The sequence below is a fragment of the Caretta caretta genome, chromosome 2, assembly GCF_965140235.1.
Source record: "Caretta caretta isolate rCarCar2 chromosome 2, rCarCar1.hap1, whole genome shotgun sequence".
NCBI lineage: Eukaryota > Metazoa > Chordata > Testudines > Cheloniidae > Caretta > Caretta caretta.
The window spans coordinates 224911632-224936583 of NC_134207.1; the positions used below are offsets into that span (position 1 = coordinate 224911632).

Consider the following 24952-nt stretch of genomic DNA (forward strand, 5'->3'; position numbering starts at 1 on the left):
CTGCCCCACCCCCGGGGATGCCAAGGGCTGCAGACATGCGGAGGAGGCGGCGGCTGTTATCTGTCTGCGGCGCCTTTGCTCTTCGCTCCCCCCTCCATTGCACCACCCGAGAGGGAGCGGACTCCCCGCGCCTCCCGGCACTCAGGCGGCACCGGGGCCGTGCCCGAAGGGGAACGCCCCCGGCACAGCGGGTCACTCACCGGCTCCTCAGAGGGTCTCTCCCCTCCGCTTCTTCTCCCCACATCCAGCACCTCCATCTGCCCCCAGGCCCCGAGAGAAGCGCTGGCTGAGGCGAGGAGCGGGGTCTGGCCGCGTCCGGGGCGGGGAGTAGGATCTGGCCGGGCTCTACAGCGGACGCTCGGTCGCTGCCCTTGTTCAGCGGCGCGGCTCCCCCTCAGCCCGGGCTGGGCCTGCCTCCCTCCCACTCCGCGCGCCGCACGCGCCGGCCCGGCCTGCAGCCCAGTCCCGCTCAGCTCGTGGCCAGCGGCCGACGCCAGCCGCCGCAACAGCAGCAGCAGCAGCAGCAGCTCAGGCCGGCGACCCGGAAATTCATTGACAGCAGCCGGGGCCAGCGGCGCCCGGACGGGAAGCGGATCTGCCGGCCCAGGGGGAGGGAGTGGGGCGGGGCCGGCTCGGTCTGTGCCCGTGCGGAGCAGAGGCGGGTTAGGAGCCGCGCGACGCGCTGGAGGATGCGTCCCGGCCTCCCAGGAGGAGGCGAGTCCAGACGCCACCCGGTAAGAGAGGCGGACAGAGCCGAACTCGGGCCGGGGCCGCCCGCCAGCTCCGCCCTGAGCCGCTAAACAAGCAGCGCCCTGTTCTCTATGGGGAGAACCGACCTGGTGAGAGGGGGCCCGAGCCCCCCATTCTGGCCCCACCGCGGCTGCAGCCAACGAGCATCAGCTCCTGTCTCAGCTTTGAGGAGGGGCAGAGATCAACAGGCCAGAAAAAGTTTGGGGGCCGTCTCCCCGCCCGAGCTGGAGAGAGAGGGGACGGGGTTGGAGTGTCCCTGCCGCGCCTTTGCCTTCCGGGGTATCGGAGAGGTTTCCCCACCTAGGCCCCCCCTCCCCACAGACCTCTTCCCCGGGACAGCTTTTAGAGCGGGCTCGCTCGTGCTCAGCCTCGTCTCGCCCAGGGGAGCCTGGAAGGGCCTGGGGTGGGGTTTCTCGGTGTGCGTCTCTGCCCCTTCAGGTGTGGGGGGTGGAGTTTGCTCTGCTGTTCGCGCTCTCACTGAAACAATCGCTCATCTCAGTTCTGCGCGGAGTTAAATTTTCCTTCAATTCAACGACCCCACTCGCTTGTGACAGGCAGACACACCAGACGCTACCTGTGCTGTGTTATAGAGATCTCCACTTAATGGTTTTTCTGTTGAGCGCTCCCGCAGTAGCTGTAGAACCCTTACTCACATATGTAGATCCATTATCTTCAGTGGGGCTGCTCACGTCAGTAAGAAATACTTCCTTCGCTAAATGTTTGCAGAATCTGGCCCTGAACTAATCGCTGTGTGCAGATTATCTCTGGTTAACCTATGGGGCAGTGTGTGCAACACTGAGCTCTGAAAGAGCAGGAAGTGATGTATTCTGCTCCCATCTCCTTGTCTCAGAAATGATGGGTTTGTTGATGGAAAAGATAATGACGAATGTATGTAGTTGTTTGTACCCAAAAGGATGCCCAAACCCATTGTAAATACAAATGAAAGGAGTTTCTCTGACACAAGTCAAGTCAGAGGGATGTGTGTGTATTAAAATTATATTTTTGAAGCTAAAACCTAGAAGTAAGGCTTGGGAGGGAACTCTGTAGAGTAATATAGTATGTACTACTTCCTTCACCTACTATTCACATCTCAGGAGAAGCCAGCAGCTCTGAGGTGAAACCTTGGTTCTTTTTCTTCTTTTGGCAGACTACTAAAGCAAAGACTTCATTACAAAGAAAGGATGGGAGGTGATTGGGAAGGGTCAAAAGACCTTCACTAGAAAACAAATCAAAGCAATTTAAATCGCTGATTTTAATCATGAGTTAAATCAGCATGCCTTGATTGACTTCAGTCATCAATTTTAATCTTGTTTTGCATTTGTACTTTTTAGTTATCTTCCTAAGGGTTGTTTCTCATTGGTTAGTAACCCTTACAACATGTTGATTTGCAACTAAATGTAGCCTTTGCACTAAAGTTGGTCCTTCTTTTTGCTAACCAGGAAGATATGCTATATCAATAGACCTTTATTTAAGCAATTAAGCTTAACTTCCATTTATTCAAATTCTTATTCAAATTCTTAACTTTTACATTGTTTATGTTAGAAAATAGTGAATAATGCATTCCTTACTTCAGTGGTCCCTAAACTTTTCAAGGTTGCACCTCCCCTTACTCCTATCTGTACCTCTCCCCGCTCCTGCCCCCTCCCCCCTGGGCCCAGGAGCAGGGCCATAGCTCGTGGGGGAGGGACATGGACAGGGGTAAGGGGACCAAGGCTGGGGCCCCGGGAGCAAGGCTGGCTGCCAGGGCCAGGAGTGGAGCTGGGTGGCGCTCCTTCCCCCGCTTCCTTTTGGGGCTGGCCTTGGCCTCCGCCGCACCTCCCTAGGGCGGGTATGCCCCACAGTTTGGGGACCTCTTTACTTACTAGACAGGGGTGAAAGTAACTTAAAGGACTTACCAGTACGCAGGACGGGTGGGGTCCTGGGTAAGGTGGGGTGGTGGAGTGGTTCTGGGCTCCCGGAAGGGTGGGGGGGCGCCTCGGTTGGAAGGGGTGCAGGCTAGACTCCCCCAGCCAACCCTTCACTGCTGCCTGGCCTGCGCCGCCTGGGGCTCTGGTGGTGATTTAACAAGCCCGGGGCTCTGCCCGCTGCCTTTTAAATTGCTGAGCCCCAGGGAAGCTGTCCCTTTTGCGCCCCCCCGATAGATGGCATGCATATTCCGATTCTGGCACCAGCCCACCTAGCCTCCGAGTACTTTAATCGGAAGGGGTATTCTCGATGGTTCTCCAGGTGCTTGTGGATCACCGTGGGCATTTCATTGACATTAACGCAGGCTGGCCCGGAAAGGTGCATGATGCACACATCTTTCGGAACGCTGGCCTGTCAGGAAGCTGCAAGCTGGGACTTTTTTCCCAGACCAGAAGATCACCGTAGGGGAAGTCGAAATGCCCATTGTGATCCTTGGAGACCCCGCTTACCCTTTAATGCCGTGGCTCATGAAACCCTACACAGGGAGCCTTGACAGCAGCAAGGAGTGGTTCAACAACAGGCTAAGCCAGTGCAGAATGACTGTGGAGTGTGCTTTTGGCTGTTTAAAGGGCCGCTGGCGTTCTCCATATGGGAAGCTGGACCTGCCGATAAAAGCATCCCCACGGTTATATCCACGTGCTGTACCCTCCATAACGTTTGTGAAGGGAAGGGTGAAAGATTCACTCAGGCATGGAACTCGGAGGTTCAACACCTGAAGGCTGAATTTGAACAGCCAGATAGCAGGGCTATTAGAGGAGCCCAGCGCGGGGCTGCAAGGATTAGGGATGACTTGAGGGAGCAATTTGAGGTTGAAAACCACCAGTAATGTCTGGTGCCCTGCACAGGAGTGAATTGTAGTGGTTCCAATGTTAGTAGGAATCTGTGTTTGCTACGCTGACTTGCAGTGCATGTTTCTTTCCTGGGCTAGGGTATCTTTTACTTTATGCAATAATAAAGAATGTTTTCAAAGGCAAAAAATCCATTTATTGAAAAGAAACAACTTCTTGGGGAACAGAAAGGGCAAGGGGGTGGGGTGGGGAATGGTACAATCACAGATTTGCATATGTCCTGTTGTTATACTCAGCCTTCCTGTCTGGACTGCTGTGCAATGAGTGCTGCACTTCAGGATGGCTATACTGCATGGTGATGGGGGTTGAGTGCAGAGGGTAAGGGTTGTAGTTTTCAGGGCTGGGTAGAGAAGCTACAGGTGTAGGAGGCAGCTGGTGGCAGTAAGAACCCGGATGTTGGGGAAAGTGGGTTGGAGGTGGCATGGGGGCACAAGGGAAAGAATTTTGGGACAAGGGCTGCAGGGGCGGGCACGGTAGTGCTCTGCTTGCATGGCTACGAGTGCCTGGATCGAGTCCACTTGGTGCTCCATTATGCTTATCAGCCGATCCATGCTTTGCTGCCAGAGCACCACACTTTTGTGCCAGCTCTCCTCATTCTGCTGGCGGATCCTCCTTTCACTGTCCCATCTCTTCTGCACTTTTCCATTTTTATTACTTGAATGCTGCATTACTTCATGCAACATGTCTTCCTTGCTTCTACATGGCCTCTTTCTGATTCTTTGGAGTCTTTCGGCCAGTGATAACACAGACGGCTGAGATCTCAAGGTTGCATCTGTAAAGGCAAAATGCAACACTTAACAGAGGCAGCATTGTTGACACCAGACAGAGCAATGATTCCCCCGTACTTAAGGGCAAGCACAGTCTACACAATAGCATAATTTGCTCATCCCAAACCAAGCATACATAACCCACAGGAGCCCCAAAATGGTGAGTAAGCACAGCATAAGTATGACTGATTGTTTCACGGCTATACTGTCCTCTGGGTTTCTGTGCCTTGGGAAGAGCCAACAGCGGCAGGGGGCCCCTATACTGAACACTGTCCCCACATTTTCCACAAGAGTTCGTCCTGGAAGTTCGTCCCACCTGCTGAGGGTGACGTGGGAAACAAGGGAGGGTCTTCTACTGCAATGCGGATTCCACCCTGGCCCATATGCAGCTTGCCTGTGTGCAGCAATGGTCCCCCCCGCCCTTCACGGCACAGTGGCATGGACAAGTTAGTCTTACTGGGAGAAGGAACACTGGCTCTCCCGAGAAACCTGTGCAAGCGCATTGCCCAAGTTCCGGATGAAGCCTTTGAAGAGATCACTGAGGCCGATTACCATGATGTGAGCGAGCACATCAACACCTTATTCCACATCTAGGCATGCATGCAGTCCTAACCCTCCTCACCCCAAGAGCCCGCACCAAATAACTTCCTTCCCGAAATAGAAGCCACTTACCGGGAACCTCCTCTGGTTTTTGTCCTTCCCCAAGTACTGGCCTCTGCGACTGGCTACCTTCCTCCTGGCTTGAGAACAGCTCCTGGCTGCATGCATCTAGGGATTCCGGGGTGTCTTCCGCCGCCTCAGGACCCTTGCTTCCGCTTTCCTCCTCCTCCTCCTCCCGCCTTGTTGAACTGGGCTCTGAAGTGTCCATGGTGGTACTCGGAGTGGAGGTGGGGTCGCTTCCAAGTATCGCGTCTAGCTCTTTGTAGATTCGTAGATTCATAGATACTAAGGTCAGAGTGGACCATTATGATCATCTAGTCTGACCTCCTGCACAACGCAGGCCACAAAATCTCACCCACCCACTCCTGCGAAAAACCTCACCAATGTCTGAGCTATTGAAGTCCTCAAATTGTGGTTTAAAGACTTCAAGGAGCATAGAATCCTCCAGCAAGTGACCCATGCCCCATGCTACAGAGGAAGGCGAAAAACCTCCAGGGTCTCTACCAATCTGCCCTGGAGGAAAATTCCTTCCCGACCCCAAATATGGCGATCAGCTAAACCCTGAACATATGGGCAAGATTCACCAGCCACATTGTTATTGTAACACAATTTGTAGAAACGGCAGGTCACACCGGAACAGGTGTTTGTCTCACGGGCTTTGCGGTAGGCATTCCACAGCTCCTTCACTTTAACCCTGCACTATAGAGCGTCCTGGTCATGACCCCTTTCCATCACGTCCCTTGATATCTGCCCAAAGGTATCATAATTCCTGCGGCTGGAGCACAGCTGGGACTGGACAGCGTCCTTCCCCCAAACAACTGATGAGGTCCAGCACCTCACCATTGCTCCATACTGTGGCTTGCCTGGCGTGTGGAGGCATGGTCGCCTGGAAAGATTCGCTGAGAGCACTCCACGCCTGGCTGAGCAAACAGGAAGGGGATTTTCAAAATTCCCAGAGAATTTAAAGGGCAGGTCTGACAGTTGGTCACCTGAGGGCAGGGCAGTAGAGTTCAAAGTGATGACCAGACTGGCTAGCACAGGCATTGTTGGACACTTCTGGAGGCCAATCAGAGCGCACTATAGGACCAGGGGGTTCACACTGGCACTGCGGCACTCCAGCAGGGGCTCACAAAATGTTATTCCACTTGCCGAGGCGGAGTACCAGCAGCACTGTAGCCACGGAGTCAGAGCGCTCTACGTGCCTTGCCAGTGTGGACGGGTAGTGAGCTAATGCGCCCGGGGCTCCTTTATTGTGCTGTAACTCGCAAGTGCAGCCATGCCCTGAGTATCTGACTGTAAATAACAGATTTCTTGGTGTGGTTGGGGTGGTTACTGGATCTATGAAGGTAGGTGTGGTAATCTGTAGGTTTCTTGTTTATAGCTGTCTGCTGTAGGATTCCCTTGTTGAAGCTGATCCTGGCATCAAAGAAATTGATGCTAATGTTGGAGAATTCCAGAGGGAGTTTAATGGATGGGTGATAGCATGTGCAGTGGGTGAACCACAGGCATGGGAGGCTAGCCCCTGGCCTGTCTTGCCCCTCCCGCTTGAGGGCAACTAGCGGCAAGCAGGAGGGTGCTTTGGGGCGGAACATGGGTGGAGCTACAGGGAGCTGTTTGGGGAGTCGCAGCCTTCCCCAGCCTATGCTACGCATCGCCCATGGGTGGTAGTTCTTGACGTTGTGGTGGAAATCTGTGAGGAAGTTAAGGTCTTTTGTCCCTTCCCTGCCCCACCTCCATGATTGGAGAGGAGTTAACAGGCCATTTCACCTTGAATTGTCCACTGAAATATGTAACTATTTACAATCTGTTTCAACTTAGCTGTGGCACTCAAAGTACTTTTCCCAGACCTGAAGAAGAGCTCCATGTAAGCTCAAAAGCTTTTCTCTCTCATGAACAGAAGTTTGTCCAATAAAAGATATTACTTCATTCACCCACTTTGTCTCTTTAATATCCTGGGACAAACAGGGGTATGACAACTCTGCATAAAAGCTGGCTTAGCACTTAAACTCTGGATAGAGGTGCTTAGCCAGGGACTTTCACCATTTCAGTGATATGACATTTTTAAAATATTTGCCGGCAAATATGTACTGCTTAATATTATTGTTTTAATTTAAATGACTATAATGGATTATAGTAAGTTTAAGACTTAACATAGGTTGTCAAAGTTTCAAATTAAATTTTCAATATGTTTACTTTTTAAAATAAATCTGTATTTGATTTAAGTAAAAATCCAATTTAAATTAAAAAAATACTAAATTAAATTATTTTTTTAAAATCAACTCTTATCCATCCTGCTAGAAAACCACTTTAAATCCCTCCTTTACAACATACTTGTGCTATAATGCTTACCAATCACTCCCATCTGGCATTAGGCAAACGATGTGCTATGACTAAGGATATGATTTCATCATGGAGGTCACGGATTCCGTTACTTTAATGGACCTCCATGACTGCTTCAGCTTCAGCCATGCAGCAGGGCTAGATCTTTCAGTCCCCCACCCAGGCGGTGGGGCTCCAGGCTGTCACCCCCTACCTCCCCATGTGGCAGAACTCTGGGCTGTCAGGCACCCCACTGCAGCAGAGCTCGGGCTTCAGCCCCCGTAGCAGTCAGCCCTCTCACTCCTATGGACAGGTCACAGGCCTCCGTGTATTTTTGTTTATTGCCCGCAACCTGTCTGTGACTTTTACTAAAATTAACCATGACAAAATCTTAACCTTTGCTATGACTTCTGCTAAACTCTCTTCATTTAATTGTTACTTCATGCTCTCCACTCAACTCTACTATATATGTCTGTTTTATCACCAGATGTGTCCTGTCAGTCATGTAGATAGTTCCTGCTCCAGAGAGCTGACAGTCGTCTTTGTTACATGTCTGTACAGCATTTAGCACAATGAGACCCTGATGCTTGACTGGATTCATAGATGATACTGTTATACAATTCAATATTTAAAGACTTTTACTCCAATCCTAGTGTTGATATCTTCAAGCTAGCAGAACGTGAACATAAAAACAGCTGTACTGAGTCAGATCAATGGTCTGTCTAGCCCAGTGGCCAATGTCAGAGGAAGTGAACAGAACAGGGCAATTACCGAGTGATCCATCCCCTGTTGTCCACTCCCAGCTTCTGGAAATTAGGACACCCAGAGAGAGCATGGGGTTGCATCCCTGACCATGTTGGCTAATAGCCATTGATGGACCTATCCTCCATGAATTTATCTAATTCTGGAATTGTCATAATGATGAAAAACATTTTTAATCATGGTCTCGTTTATAACATTTCACATTTAATTATAATTCTTTTCCCTTTGAATTTTTCAGTTAACCTTATCTTGGTGAAATATACTGGATTGAACGCATGGAAGATTGAAGTCCTCTATTTATCCTCCAAAGAGATGCAGCAGCACTGCAAACTATAAATAGTAATGATAAAATCTCCATTTCGTGGTGAGACAAATTTGCGTATAATCTACATTTATTGATCATAGGTAATTAAAGGGTTTTCCGTTGTGGATCAGGGAAAAGATCATCTGAAATGGACCGGAGATTATCTTATTTCTAGATTATAAAGGTAGACCTAGTTAGCTTTTGCAGATTTTATAATTTAATTTTATTGCAGATTTCGGATTATAAGGGAGTGCCACTATAATCTATTTTAATACAAGGAAAAGTAATCACTTTGAGGTCCAGAAAGAATTGTCAACCAGTTGGAATGAATATGATTCCAATCTGCCATGAATTGTAAGTGTGTACCTGTGCCCTCACGTAGAGCCCCACTGAAGTAAAAGGAATATTTCATTTTAGAGCTTATTTTTCCCAGCTCTGTTATTTGGGATCCTGGTAAGAATGTTCTACTTCCCATTGGAGAATAGAGATTCAGGTTCTTTCTTGAGGTTTCAGTTATTGAATTGGTGGAAATGTGGTATTTATAATATCAGATACACTGTACACTGCATAGATATATTTCAGAACTGGGAATAGTTATCAGTTGCTTATACCTTCCAAGATTCTAGAGTTGCTCAGGCTTTTGGCAAATTACAAAATACAGAAGGATCTCAGAGTTACAAACTTAGAGTTACAAATCAGTCAACCACTAGGGATGTAAAATATTAAATGGTAAAATGGTTAATCAATAGTATTAGTCATACCGTTAACCCTCCCTCGTTCACCCACCTCCTTCCGGGTGACGATCACCTGGTAGAAGTCCTTGCTGGTGGCCAGGGCCTGCGTGCTGGTCTCAAACAGGTTCTGCAGCAGCAGAGACGCCATTTTGGGATGCTGGCAAGAGGTGTGTATGGCAACCAGGAAGTAGTGGGCATCACGAGAGGTCACTGGGAGCTCAGCCCCATCTTAAAGGGACCGGGTTGATATTAATGCTCTAGCCCCTGAGGGGTCTTCGACCCAGCAGTGGGGGGAGGGTCCTGTACACCCCTTTGTTGGTAAAAACAGTCCCTCCAGCCCCATTGACCTGAGGGGAAATACTTACGAAGACCCAGGGGTGACGACCCCAATGGAAGGATACTGCTCAATAGGCCAAGAAACACCTGGCAGTGCAGGGAAGTAGGATGAGCAAACCACCTGTCTGGGGGCTTTGCGGGGGGGGTGGCCAGCTGGGCAAGGGGAGTGTGTTAGGCTGGGGGTGGGCAAGGGCTGCGGGCCCCATCACGGGGTAAAGTAGTCCCCAGCCTCTCCCTGTGCCACTGGAAGGAGTTCAGCTGTGGAGGAGGATGGCACGCTGGTCGGTCTTGCGGCTTCAGCTGATAATTGAAGGGAAGGGAGTCCACTGCTGGGGTGGTACGGCGCGTCTGTGGAGGCCACATCAGGACAAACTAGGTACCTGGGGCCATTCTCCCTTTTCCTGGGTACTGAAGATGTGAGGGGGGCGCTGGGCCCCCTCAATTGCCCCAGGTGCTCCTGGCTAGGCCTGCTGTGTCACCCCAATATGAGCACAACTGCTCTTCCCTGTCTGTCCGGGGCAAAGGGGAAGGGGTTTAAATGGGTTATTTTTTAACAACATTTACATCCCTATCAACCACACACCTGATTTGGAACCGGAAATGCGCAATCAGGCAGCAGCAGGGACCAAAAAAAAAAAAAGCAAATACAGTACAGTACTGTGTTAAACATAAACTACTAAAAAAATAAAGGGAAAGTTTAAAAATAATTGACAAGGTAAGGAAACTTTCTATGCTGGTTTCATTTAAATTAAAAGTAGCATTTTTCTTCTGCACAGTGAAGTTTTAAAGCTCCATTAAGTCAATGTTCAGCTGCAAACTTTTGAAAGAACAACCATAACATTTTGTTCAGAGTTATCAACATTTTAGAGTTGTGAACAACCTCCATTCTAGAGGTGTTTATAACTCTGAGATTCTGTTGTATGGAGGCTACATGCTCATTGAAAGAGATACGGTCATCTTTACATTACAAATAGGCTTGGTGGAATTTTATTTTTATTTTTTTATTTAAATTATAATTTCAGTGGATAATATTGATGTTTGTTTTTAAGCTTTTTTATTTTTATCAATTTAAACTTTCACAATTGTGGGGGCATCTGACAATTATTTAATATAGTACATACAGATATTCAAAAAGTTGGCTATACAACCATTATAACACAAATTGTCCATGTCACATGTCAAAATTTGCAAAGTAAATATCTTAAAATCAAACTCAAATAAATTCCCAAGCAGCATTTTTGTTACTTTGCCTATCTGTAAATTTCAGTTATTATTGGTGTAATATTTTTCATCAGTTGTGTGTGCGTGGTGAAATCAATGTTCACTGACACTTACCCAAAAAAAGATCTAATCCTTCTAAGCCTAATTATAAAAATAAGTTAGAGAACAGGTTTACTCTTATAATTCTGTACAGTGTAGGGGTTTTTCACTGATACATTCTCTTAGTGCATGAAAGGGAAAATGAATTGTAACAACTATTGAAACACGTTCTCCAGATAAAAAATGAATAAGCTGTTTTAAATGGAAAACATCAGTGAATATAATTATTTATGCTAGAGTGTGATATCATATTTGGTTTGTTTTTATCCTTTTTCCTCAGTCTAACCTTTCTTATTTATTTCATTGTCTCTAGTAATAAATGAAAAAGAATAAACCATGGGAAACCCAGAAAACATAGGAGATGCATATGTTGCTGTGATTCGTCCAAAGACTACTGCTAGCCTGAATTCTCGGGAATATCGAGCTAAATCATATGAAGTATAAACAATTTTTTAAAACTTTCTTTGATTAAAGTTTGAAAATATGAAAAAATAACATAATTGGAAAACAAAAACCTTAATTATCCTACAGTTTAGATAGATAAACAGAGATTTACTATCTGAGCAATCGTAGGTTCTTATATAGCTCCCATTACCATAGTTGCTGTGTCCCACTATCTCTTTTATTATCTATTTATTTATCCTTAGAAAAACCTTTGTGACATAGGAAAGTATAATTATCCGTATTTTACAGAGAGGGAGCTGAGGCACAGAGAGACTAAGTGATTTGGCCACAGTCACACAGGAAGTTTGTGGCAGAAGAGGGAGCTGAATCTGTGTCTCAGGCTAGTGTATTAACCCAATAAATACCAAAACACTGTAACGTGTTATGTTACACTTTAAACAAATGCCACAATCACAACATATACTAGAAAAAATTCAGGTAACATCCTTCTAAATTTCTGAAGTGATTTTTTTTTAATTACATTTTCTTTGTGCTTAAAATCAATAATCAAACCTCAGCTCAGCGTATTGGCAGGAACATGTCAAACAGTTGCTATTTTAGAATCTGATCCTACAACCTCTGTCATACACGTGCAAGTGTTAACCGGTTTTTTAGGGTAAGGCCAGGTCACGTATCATGTTGCATATTGGTGGATCTCTGTGCTGCATGGAACTTAATACAGGATTGGGATCTTGGCTTTTCCTGTTTCTGTGTCTTTGGTGGTTGAGATGACCTTCCAGAAGATGCTGCTTTGCATTCAGTACTTTCTGGATTTTATCACTGCTTTTACAATTGACTACCAAGGACCAATTTGTGAAGTTGCACCATGTTCCCACAAATGTGGAATCTTTACTGGCCAGTTATGTTTCTCCTTTTATAATACCCATTTTATAAATAAAAAGCCCTGTGTACAATGACTTTGTACTCTTATTATTTTATATCAAAGGATTTCAAATAAGAAAAATCAAACATTCATCATATAGTTAATGGCATAATTTGTGCCTAATGAAACACATTCCAGCTTCTGCAATATCAAAAATACTAAAAATATAAAAAGGAATACATTCTGTAAATGATTACTTGTGGATAAACCCCATGTGTCAGTAGAGTTCATGGTGGTTGTGAAGTCTGCAGTAAAATGCTTTGTAGAATGTCACAGGAATTGGCCATCCATGATTTTGAGGACCTGAGAAGTGGGGTGAAAGTACATTCAAAATCACTTACAGTATCTTTTGAATGTCCCATATACCCTTGCTATTTAGAGAATTCTGCACATAGCACTACAATTGGTTAATTAAAAACAAAAGCTTGCTAGTATGCTTGTTAAATAAAACTAATGTTTCAGTAATTCTTAAATAATTACTTAATTTTATTTTTTGCAAGATTTTGTTGCTTGAAGTTCCCATTGAAGGACAAAAGAAAAAGAGAAAGAAAGTTTTGTTGGAAACTAAACTTCAGGGAGGCAGTGAGATAACCCAGAGCATCTTGGATTATGTAGTAGAAACCACCAAACCAATTTCACCAGCTAATCAAGGTATCAAAGGTGAGAATTGTTTTTTCTTATTTGGTATTGGTGTCGTAGTACTCAAAATAGACGAGTTAAAGGAAGTAATAAAACAATATCTGTTTTAGAAATCAAGGTCTATTTTAAGTTCTGCAAATAGAAACATGCAACTGAACCCTCAGGCTGCCCTTTATTTTCCTTTTACTTCTAAATGTCTTAAAAAAAAACCCAAAACTCAAAAAACCCTGAACTGTTTTTGACAAGTTTATCATAGGTGAGACCTTGTGTGCCCATACCTATATTTCAGTCCAAAATTAGTTTTACAGCTAAGTTTCTAAATACTTGGAAAAACTAGATTACAGTGCACACAATCTTAATCATAGTTAAAATATTAGCAATTTAAAAAAAAGGCTTTAGGGATGATCCAGGAAATTATGCACCAGATAGCCTTAAACTATAACTGGTAAATTGGTCAAAGTTATAATAAAATAATAATTAAAACATCTGGAAGATCGTGATATGATAGTATCTAGCTAGCGCAGTTTTTGAAAAGGAAATTTGTGCCTCACTTATCTGTTAGAATTCTTTGTCCATGATAGTAAAATAGAGGATAACGGGTAACCATTTGACATAGTTTATTTAGACTGTATCAAGGTCTTTGATAGGTTCCCTCTCAAGAAGCTAGTAAAGGAACTAAGTAATTCTGGGGTGAGAGAGAAAGTATTGTCATGGATCAAAATCTGGTTGAGAGATTAGAAACAAAGAGTTAAGAATACATAATCCATTTTCATCAGGGCAAAAGTTTAATGGCAGAGTGCCTCAAGTTCTATATTATGACCATTGTTGTTTAATAGGTCACGTTTACACTTAAAAGTTTTCTTGGTATAGCCATTTCGAGTAGGGGTGTGATTTCTTTTATGATGTAGCTGTGCTGGCAAAAAGTGCTTTTTGCCTGTATAGCGCATTTTGTTTGCTGAATGGTATAAGTTATACTGGGAAAAGCACTTTTTTGTCAGTGTAACTGCTTCTACACAAGGGCGATTTTTGCTGGTGTAGCTATACCATGGCCATATAATTATTAACAATCTAGAAAAGGGGGTAAGTAGTGAAGTAGCAAAAATTTGCAGCTGGCACAAAATTATTTTGGTTAGCCAAATCCAGAGAAGACTTTGAGGAATTTAAGAGGGTTTTACCAAGCTAAGTGAATGGGTAACACAATGCAACTTAAATTCAGTGTTAATAAATGTAAAGTCATGCATGATAGAAAGAAAAATTTGAACTACTGATACACTTTTACAGGGTTCTAACTTAACAGGTTTGACTCAGGAAAATAACCTGGGCATCACAGTACACAGTCCGATGAAGACTTTGCTAAATGTGCAGCTGAGGTCAAAAAGGCAAATCAATGTTAGGTTGCACAAAGATGGGATGGAGAATAATATGGAAAACATTATAATACCATTTTATAAATTGGTGGTTCACTTTGTTGTGGAATACTGTGTGCGTTGCTGCACACCCCATTTTAAAAAGTATATTACAGATTTTAGAGCTGGTTTAGAGAAGGGCAATAGCAACGATTAGGTTAATGGGAAAAATTCATATGAAGAGAAATTGAAAGTAATGGTAATTCTTTACCTGTTAACAATCTGTGTATGTGTGTTGAGTTACACATATGTTCATGCAGCTGCTCAGGGTTATTCAGATTTAATTTGCTTCCTCAGTTTTCAGAAAATAATATTTTATTTTGTTTCCTGGGAACCAGGAAGAATCAAGCTGCCAACCATTTGTCCATCCAACACTCAGTTGACTTCCTTTGTTGTCTTAATAATATGTTAGGAAAGCGAGTAGTATTAATGAAGAAATTTCCTCTTGATGGAGAGAAGGTGGGCAGGGAAGCCTCTCTTTTCATTGTTCCAACCGTTGTCAAAGGTAATGTTTAAAACATAATTCCTGAAGTTGTGTGTATTTTAGAGAAAGTTAAGCCCTTGTTTCCTAAAGAATTTACATATTTATTTTATATAAATGTTAACTGCTATGATATTTATATTTGGGTTTGGAAGAATTAGATTGAGGTTGCTAGAGGTCCATAATTGTCTTTCTCCAGATGCCTAAAAACAGTGGGGAAATGTAGTTAGTCAAAGTTTAAAGAGAATCAAAGTTTTTAAGAAATAGAGAACCAGTGCAATATTTTGTTATATATTCAATACATTTACTAATAGTTAATTTTGGTATTATGAAACAAAAAAACAAATTTGGTTTATTACAAAGGCTACTGTATTTATATTAGTAAACATAAAAAAGGATCTTTTCCAGCATCTTTTCTGAGAGAAGAGTCCCCTTTGGAGTGAATGGGCATTCTTGCCTGAGTAAGGAATACTGAGTAGTTCTCTGAAGGCAAAATATATTTCACACTATACCACTGGTTCCCAAACTAGGGGCGCCTCTTGTTCAGGGAAAGCCCCTGGTGGGCTGGGCTGGTTTGTTTACCTGCTGCGTCTGCAGGTTTGGCTGATCATGGCTCCCACTGGCCACGGTTCACCTTTGCAGGCTAATGGAGGCTGCGGGAAGGGCCATGGGCCAAGAACGGCGAACCGCGGCCACTGGGAGCTGCGATCAGCCGAACCTGTGGACGTGGCAGGTAAACAAATCAGCCCGGCCCGCCAGGGGCTTTCCCTGAACAAGTGGTGCCCCTAGTTTGGGAACCACGAGACTACAAAATACATTTAAAATATTATGGAAGTTTTTTGTGGTTTACTGGGGAAACATGTTCACTTGCTATTTGTGATATACTTTGAAAGTGAAAGTTGGCAAATAAACACCATTTGAATCGTAAGGTCTTTGTCAAAACTAACAGGTTATTTTTCCTTCAACAGTTATACAGTTTTTTCAGTAACTCAGAAAACGAACATGATCACAATGGTGGGACAGTAACGGAACATTCTGTAATACATTTAGGGCAACTTTATTGGATTGAATTTTGTTACGTAAGAATTGGTATGTAATTTGTGAGAGGCAAGGTTGGTCAGGTAATATCTTTTATTGAACCAACTTCTGTTGGTGAGAGAGAGAAGCTTGGGAAGTTAGTCCATTAAAAGATATTACCTCACCCACCTTGTCTCTCTAATATCCTGGGACCAAAACCGCTACAAAAACACTGCATATGTAATTTGTATCGGTTACCATTTGGAAAAAATTGATCTACCATAGTCTAAAAATAGAATATCATCTCTTTTAGCTGAAATTGTATAACTGCAAAAGAGGAAAACAGGATTTTTGTTGCCATTGAAGAGTTTTCTGTTTCTCTTTCCTTTTTAGATAATACAAAATACGCATACAGTCCTGGATGCCCAGTTTTCTACTGCTTACAGGACATCATGAGGGTCTGCAGCGAATCCAGCACTCATTTTGCTACACTCACTGCTAGAATGTTAATAGCCTTGGATAAGTAAGAAATATTAGTAGAAATACGTGGTTAGAAATAGAAAATAGACAAGGAAGTCTCCAAACATGAAAAATTAGATCTGTTTTACAGTAGTCTTGTGATCACTGAGAAGGAAATCATGGTGATATCACATGATTTCTTAGCAAGTTTATTTAAAAAAACAAGCAAATATTGAGGATTGATTTGTAATTCTTCACACCGGATAGTTTTGAGGTGAAGATGGTTATACTTTTTTAAATCTAGAGGTTCCTAAAAAGAGGCTTGTTCACTTCTAATGCATTACAGAACCATGCAAGAATATAAATGATACCTACATTTTACATAGATAATCTCAATGATAAACTAATAACATTTGCCAGAGTATCATGGAGTCACCTTAGGATCTCCATAGTTTAGATTGCACTGAGATTTGCACTTAATCTAGGAATTAAACCTGTTACTTATGAATAATATAGTGTATCTTCCCCAGATTTACACACTTATTTTTAAATTAGATAATTATGAAAATTTACAAATAATTACTTTAATCTGATTTCTAATCATTTGGAAATTGGCTAAATATATATTTTTGGTGAGTCTGACTTCTTCAGCTCCGTCTAGCAAAGAAATCTGTTTTTTTTTTTGTTTTTTTTTTTTGAGATTTTAAAAGTGACTCACTCCTAAATTCTGATCCTGCAAACACACACGCTCTTAACTTTACTCGTGTGTTGTTCCATTCAGTGGTAAAACAGTCAGTCCTTCATTTTATCTTCAAAAATGAAGAAATACTGGCGTGGCTTGTCTGAACTGTTCTACAAACATTGAATTCAATAGAACGGCTCACGTGAGTGAAGTTAAGCACATGCATAAATGATGACAGGATCAGGACCAAAGACAACAGCAAAATATAAGTTATATGTTAATTTTTTATTTATTAGCACTGGTAGTCATTACAGTTTTTGCCTGCTTCACAGTGGTAATTGTCAAACTTGCCTGTCATTGAATGGATGCCCTAGAATCTAAGCTTCCATTTAATGTATTTGTTTCCAGACTTTATGGTTGTGAAGAAAACCTTGAAAATGTGAACAGAATGTAACTGATGCTACGTCATCTAATTGAGTCTTTAGACAGACTGAAGAAATAGCTCTGAAAGGTTTGAACACCCTCGCCATCTAATGGGGTACTTGCTCAAAAGACCCCTCACAAGCCAGGGACAGTTTATTGCACAGTGGCCACAACTTTACCAAATAAACAATATTGTAAACAAATGGAAGGAATTAAGGTATTCTTTGCAGCAAAGGGTAGCTGATGTTCAGGACACCCTTTGTCCTGACTAGGAGAACCCGAAGTCACAACAAACTACCCAGCTAGAGATACCATCCAGTCTACCCAGGTTTGGACACATGGCTTGGACCGCAAGCCACACTGCCCTCCCATAGAGAGGTTAGAGCTGCCACTGAGACAGACTAGGGCAGCCTCTGCTTGAGTGTTTCTGTCCCAGCTACACAGTGAATCCCACAATTCTGGGGATATATATCCCTTTTTACCTCCCTCCCATCCTGGCCTAAATAACCAAATAAATTCTTCCCCTGCATAGATTATGTCCACCCCAAACTTGTGTATTGCAGTATGGGAGAACCCACACACAAATATGACTTGACCCTAAAAAAAGCCCCAAAAACCCACAGTGATCAACAGAACGACAACATTAAATCAGCAATTAAATGCCAAGACAGTCTCCTGAAGATAGAGTGAATGCTTGCTCTAAGTCATGCCCCACAATGCATATGTGGGTGGCAAAATCTTACCACAGCAAAAGGAGTGTGTGACTGGCCCTATGTTTCTCCCCAGCTTAACCTAAACAGGGGGCAGGTCCCTCCCTCTGTGTCAGTAAAAGCACTCCTTAGAGTCAGAGGAGCAATTCATGTAATCAATTTAGTGCCTGATTCTGTAGCCTCTTCATGCACACAACCACCTTTGACTTCCCCAAAAGTGGTGTACCCAGTGTGGCTATCTTTAGTCCTTTATCTTCAAAATACTAGTGTTACTTTTCCATTCTGTTCTGCAGGTGGTTAGATGAACGACATACACAATCTCATTCCATCCCAGCTTTATTCAGACCATCTCCTCTTGAGAGGATTAAAACTAATGTCACAAACCCTGCATATGCTATTGAACCTGGGCAAACGGAGAGCTCTCTACACATGGGGTATACTGCATTAGAAATAAAGAGCAAAATGTTGGCGCTGGAGAAAGCAGATATGTGTATCTACAACCCTTTGTTCGGGTCAGATCTTCAGTATACCAACAGGGTAAGAGTTTGGTAATATGAACTATATTTTAGTTGTGAAAGGGATTTGATAATCATGTACTGAACTTTAACATAGGTTTTCTCAGTGCAATGCTTGTGGCCTGATTTGATTTTCAAATGTGTGAATTTGAAAATCTGTCCCCTTAATAGCAACAAGTTACTGTGTTTACATTGGGTCCAACAGAACGTACAAGTCATTGCGATTGGTTTGTTGAAGTCTCAATGAGAAGTTTTTCAGACTTTTTTTTTTTAATATTATGTTGTCTTCCTAGGTTGATAAAGTGGTTATAAATCCATATTTTGGTCTTGGAGCTCCAGACTATTCAAAGATTCAGATTCCAAAACGAGAAAAGTGGCAACGCAGCATGAGCAGTGTCATGGAAGACAAGTATTGTGTTACATTTATATAATTATATTTTATATTACTTATTCATATTACAGTAGTGTCTAAGGCCCCATTCAGGAAGCAGGGCCCCATTGCCCTAGGGACTGCACAAAGACTTATATAAAAAGTAATCCCCAAAGTACTTGCAGCAGAACACAACAGATTGGTGAAACAAACAAATGTAAGGTGGAATATGGGGAAGGAGTGGAACAGTTGGAGGACGAGGCAACACTAAAGTGTGTGTTTCGTAGCGTGATGAATATTAGTCATGGCTGGCCATCTGTCTACCTAAGTTCTAACTGTATAAACATTTTAGCTGCTTGTGCTTTGGGCACATCATTAGATACCCATAAGTTGTCATTTTTATATTTCTTTATGTTTGATTGTTGAAATACAAGTGAGTTGCATCTTTTTCATATTTTGGTTTTGATTACTAGAGAGCGCCAGTGGGTAGATGATTTCCCTCTTCATCGCAGTGCTTGTGAAGGAGACTCCGAATTACTGAGTCGCCTTCTAGATGACAACTTTTCAGTCAACCAGTTAGACAGTGACCATTGGGCACCTATCCATTATGCGTGCTGGTGAGTATTTTTGCCAAGTGAATATATTTACGGCTGAAAACCTGTACCACTAAGCACTTGTGTGGTTTAAAATAGTAATTAAATGCCAGGAAATCCGAACTCTAGCATTTTAGTCATCATTTGTTCTTAGAGTTAATATTAAAAAAAATGTTGAAAGAGAAATTAAACCTCATGCTTCAAGGTTTAAGCTGATCTCTGACTAAAAGGTTTAGAAGGTGGAGAACTAATGGGACATTGTCCTACATCAGCCTAATGCTAGTTTTCTTGTACCCTCCTCTGAAATATTTGGTAGTGGCCCCTATCAGAGACACTGTACTGGACTAGATGGACCATAGGTCTGATCCAGAATACCAATTCCTATGTAGCCCAAAATTTAGATTTTATTAAAACAAATATTACAAACTCTCAGACTAATAAAAATGTTTCAATATTTTCTTAAATTCCAGTGAAAATACTTATTCGTTAATCTTTAACTTAATCAAATCATTCTTCTGCAAATATTACAATACTGAGAATTTGAAAGTGAAACTGACATATGAACAAAAGTGAAACTGATTTCATTGATTTTTGTCTTTGTTGAGACAAATGCAGAAAGATAATCACATAAATGATGCAAAATAAACTGGATTTTTAAAATCTTTTGATTTTAATGTCATGCGTGGGAACCCTTAGATAGAATGTGGTATAGAAGTGAAGAGCATTATTGTTAAACAATGGCTTGATTATTCCATTTTGAAAGTACACAGATAGCAAGAACTTTAAATAATATTTTCCTTTATTTTTTGTTATTTCAGTGTTTACTTCTGGTTCTATACAGTGTTGTAACCTGGCCATTATAGATAACATTACACCAGAAGTTTCATTATAACCCTTCTTTTCACATGATCCTTACATTCTGAAAATACGTCCTTTGGATAATTATTCTTATGTGCTTTCTTAGCCCAGAGGTGAATTTTTATGGAAAATGAGGAAACATTCTTCAGCTATTTTTTTGAATTATTGATGAGTGAAAGAAATTACACTTTTTAAAGCATTATAAAATGTTTTTAGCTCACCAAAAATTCAAATGGCTTAAATGCATTTCCCACCAAATTACACATGTAAATAGTCTTTAATGAGGAGTAGGTTTATCCAGAAAAGAAGAATTTTGCTCTGCATTCCTGTAGTCTGAACTAAAATTGTTCACAAGACAGCTCTTATTCTTTGTATCATAGAATTATAGGGCTGAAAAGGACCTCAACCTTCCCTGGGCTGAGGCAGTACCCAAGTATATACCTAGACCATCCCTGACTGGTGTTTTGTCTTAAAAAATCTCCAATGACAGGGATTCCATGACCTCCTTTGGAAGTCTATTCCAATACTTAACTATCATTATAGTTAGGAAGTTTTTCCTAATATCTAATCTAAATCACCTTTGCTGCAAACTAAGTTGATGACTTCTTGTCCTGCTTTCAGTGGACATGGAGAACAATTGATCACTGTTCTCTTTTTAGCATCCCTTAACATGTTTGAAGACAGAGTGTAGCAGAGCAATTATCTCCCATATCATGCATCTGGCACTCCTACTAATACATCCCAGAATGATATTTTTCTTTCTTCGCAGCTGAATCAAATCTTTGGCTCATATTAAATTGGCGATCCACTATAATCCCCAGATCCTTTTCTGCAATACTACTGCTTAGTCAGTTATTCCCCAGTTTGTAGTTGCGCATTTGCTATTTCCTTCCTAAGTGTAGTAATTTGCATTTGTCTTCATTAAATTTCATCTTGTTAATTTCAGACCAATTCTCCTATTTATCAAGATCATATTGAATTCTAATCCTGTCCTCCAAAGTGCTTGCAACCCCTCCCGAAATGGTGTCTTCTGCAAATTTTATAAGCATATTCTCCACTCGATTATTCAAGTAATTTAATGAAAATATTGAATAAGTTATTGGTCCCACAACAGACCCCTACAGGATCCCACTGGAAACACCCTCACAGTTTGAGAGCAAATCATTGATAAGTATTCTTTGAATATGATTTTTAAGCCAGTTATGAACCAACATTATAGTAATTGCATCCAGACCACATGTCCCTATTCTAAATATGCCATATGTCTAAAACATTCAGGAATATCTCTGAAAGCATCTGAAATAGGTTTTTTTTTTTAAAAAATCTTGTTGTGTTCTTTGTTGTGGCCATTTCTGCTTTTAATCTCTTTTAGGTATGGAAAAGTTGAAGCCACTCGAATGTTGCTGGAGAAAGGGAAATGTAATCCAAACCTACTGAATGGACAACTTAGCTCTCCTCTTCATTTTGCTGCTGGAGGAGGACATGCTGAAATTGTGAAAATTCTTCTAAACCATCTGGAAATTGACAGAGTAAGATACCTTTGTTACTGGAATGATAGTCTTACCTACAGTTGCATCATACACTTACAATATCTCTCATATATTATATGTCTCCAGTTCCCAAGGTAAAAACAAATAAATATAGTTTCAGTTCTTAATTGTCTCTAAATTAAATAAAAAAGGACATACGTTTTAAACTCCCAAATTCCAATTGTACAATTATCATAGAAACTCCATCTTAAAACTTATTTTGCCCCAAACATCCAGACTGATTTGTAGTTGCCCCCTTTGTTAACTGTACTTTAACTGGATTTTACTAGAGATTTTAGTTGAAACTCTCAGTATCTTTTTGTAAAGTTCCTATTCATTATCAAGAAGTAAATTCCTCAGCCTCTGGGTTTTGCTTGAATTGCACATTTCTACTACTTGTCTAGTTAATAATCTTTTTTTTGTTTATTGCTGTCGCATCGATATGCTCCAGTCAGGGCTGGGCTGCATTTTTCTAGGTGCTCTGTAAAAACACACAAAGAGATAGTGCCTGGCCCTATAGGAGCTTATAGTCAAAAAAGCCAAGAAGTAGATAAAGAGGAACAGAGCAGGATACATCCAAGTACAAACAAAGTGATCACACTTATAAGAGACATGTGGTGTTAGTTCCTCTCTTTTCTGCAGCATACAAAAGGTAGAGAGAGGGAAGCAATCAAATTCTGCACAGTTTTTGTATAGATTTGCTGTATATACATACTGTGTCCAATAACAAATGAACATAGTGTGATGAAAATGTATGGATAGAAAATACATTATAGGACTGAAGTTATAACCTCATCAAATGGGGCAGTAGTTTTGGTTGTTAGTTATATTACATTTAATTTACTGATAATAAGTAATTTGTATATAAAAGGAAGTATTTCTTCACACAATGCAGTCACCCTGTGGAACTCCTTGCCAGAGGATGTTGTGAAAGCCAAGACCATAACAGGGTTCAAAAAAGAACTAGATAAATTCATGAAGGATAGGTCCATCAATGGTTATTAGCCAGGATGGGCAGGAATGGTGTCCCTAGCCTTTGTTTGCCAGAAGCTGGGAATGAGTGACAGGGGATGGATCACTTGACGATTACCTGTTCTGTTCATTCCCTCTGGGGCACCTGGCACTGGCCACTGTCAGAAGACAGGATACTGGGCAAGATGGACCTTTGGTCTGACCCAGTAGGGCCATTTTTATGTTCTTATGTATGGGAACTTCAAACCCCCCTCTCCACCATCAGCACAACCACGGAAGATCTATGACTATGCATTTTACTCTATATGTAGAATATATGTCAGAATGCACAGTAGCACAAAATTAGAATAATAAAATTCTATTTTAAATGGAGTCAAATTGGTGCTTATGTAATAAATGGCTGACAGTGCTGACTAGAATAAGATTTAGTTTAAGCAAGCACTATGCAAAGGTTTTCAAACAACTCTGTCAACACACCTCAATCTTGGCCTGCAAACATACCTGCTCTTCCTGTTTTCCTGTGGAGACGCTGCCAGAAACAGACAGAATAAACAAAGAAGTACAAATAATGAAAAGTATTTAAACAATCAAACTTCTGAACAAGGGAAGATTTTAATTAATATTCTTGAAAATCCCAGGTATTTGCGCTCACAAAAGCTTATGCTCTAATAAATTTGTTAGTCTCTAAGGTGCCACAAGTACTCCTTTTCTTTTTCCATGTATTTTAGTTATCTTCAAAACTTGTTAACGTTTTCCTTTCTAGATTGAAAACTATATTTATGCCAGTCTTTCTGTTCATATTTGTAGCACATTACTGATCAACAAGGAAGATCCCCATTGAATGTTTGCGAAAAGAGCAAACAAAATGATTGGGAAGAAACAGCAAAACTGCTGAAGGAAGCCATAAATAAACCTGTATGTGTTTACCTTTTAAACAGTTTAGTAGTCATATTTTAAAGTCTTAAAAAATGTATTCAGAGTGGAAAACCAAGACGTGATCAGTTCACATATAGCAACGACAGTCTACAGGACACATACTCTGCATATATTTAGATTTTTGGTGTGAACTATGAAAAATCATGCATTTGTCATTTTAAATGTTTGCATCTTATACTTATGGCTCTACAGCTGTGTATAAGATTTTAAAATGTAATTTTTGATTTCTGGAGGTATAAAATAGCACAAATTCTACTGCCACTACTGATCATTCTACCCCTGTTTTCTTTTGTAGGTATACCAGCATTTTATATATTGATACAGTCTGCTGATATGTTGTTTTTAAGCACATTTTCATTTGACTTTCATGTTATTGAAGAAGGAACTGATCCCTCTCATTTTCCCTTATACAGCAGTTGTTGTATGCTCTGAGCATAATAGATGTTATTGCCTTCTTATATAATCAGATTAATATAGTAAAACTAAATGTTTGGTAATTGAAGTTACTACAGTAAAAGTGGGAGGAAATGCTATAGTTAAGATTGCAAAATGTTTTCCATTCTAACCTCATTTTCAGTCAATGATAATTTTCCAAGACATTCACCTTTCTGACTAAAAGTTTCCAGGGTTGGTCTCTGAATCTTTTTGGGAAAGACTGAGCAGAGGAGAGATGGGGAAATACACTGCTATTATAATAAACGTTTGCAACTTTTTTTAAAAACAGCTAAAGCATTGAAACAAGTAGAGATAAGATGTTTAAGCCCTCAATTCAGCTTGGTACTTAAGCACATGAATTGTCCCATTGACTTAAATGGGATTATTTATGGCATACATAAAGTTAGTCACGTGCTTAAAGCAGGGCTGTAATGAGACATGTTCTGCACCCACAATCCATTGAAGTTAATGGGAGTTTTGAGTAAAAATTATTAGTAGTAGTGCCTAAAGGTCTCAAGTAGATGGGGATCACCTTGTGCTAGGAGCTGTACAAACATATAATAAATTAAGGCCTTTGCCCCCAAAGAGTTTATGGCCTAAAAGATGAGACTTAAAGGATAAGTGAAACAAACAAGAGGGATGGAGGGAGGAAAAGGTAACGATAAGATGTTTGAATATGAATTATGCACACAACTAGTTTATATTAAATCAGTAGTAGTAATCACACTACATGCATATGGCAGGATATACGTAGGCACTTAGCCGCAGATTTTTGAAGGTATTTATGCATTGTTCTGCTCAGCATTGCAACACCTAAATACCTTTAAAAATCTGC

The 24952-nt window shown here is 41.5% G+C and overlaps 2 protein-coding genes across 7 annotated transcripts in view; one reads left to right on the forward strand and one right to left on the reverse strand.

Moving 5' to 3' along the window:
• The window catches only part of ANKIB1 (ankyrin repeat and IBR domain containing 1), a 169272-nt gene extending 168757 nt beyond the window's left edge, over positions 1-515 (reverse strand). For all 4 annotated transcript variants that reach the window (XM_048838130.2, XM_048838131.2, XM_048838127.2 and 1 more), the window contains exon 1: positions 201-515. The gene's annotated coding sequence lies outside the window, so the exon portion shown is untranslated. The remainder of the gene's footprint in view (positions 1-200) is intronic.
• A 102-nt stretch (positions 516-617) lies between these two features.
• The window catches only part of KRIT1 (KRIT1 ankyrin repeat containing), a 41474-nt gene continuing 17139 nt past the window's right edge, over positions 618-24952 (forward strand). The window contains exons 1-11 of one of the 3 annotated variants that reach the window (XM_048838133.2): positions 618-734; positions 8310-8435; positions 11079-11203; positions 12593-12752; positions 14550-14642; positions 16029-16158; positions 18203-18446; positions 18718-18833; positions 19268-19411; positions 21618-21774; positions 23554-23661. In XM_048838133.2, coding sequence (XP_048694090.1) covers positions 11102-11203; positions 12593-12752; positions 14550-14642; positions 16029-16158; positions 18203-18446; positions 18718-18833; positions 19268-19411; positions 21618-21774; positions 23554-23661 — 1254 coding nt within the window. In that variant the 5' untranslated portion in view covers positions 618-734; positions 8310-8435; positions 11079-11101. Of the gene's footprint in view, positions 735-8309; positions 8436-8459; positions 8477-11078; positions 11204-12592; positions 12753-14475; positions 14643-16028; positions 16159-18202; positions 18447-18717; positions 18834-19267; positions 19412-21617; positions 21775-23553; positions 23662-24952 lie in introns of those variants that run through there. The other 2 variants (XM_048838134.2, XM_048838135.2) reach the window with 2 other exon arrangements.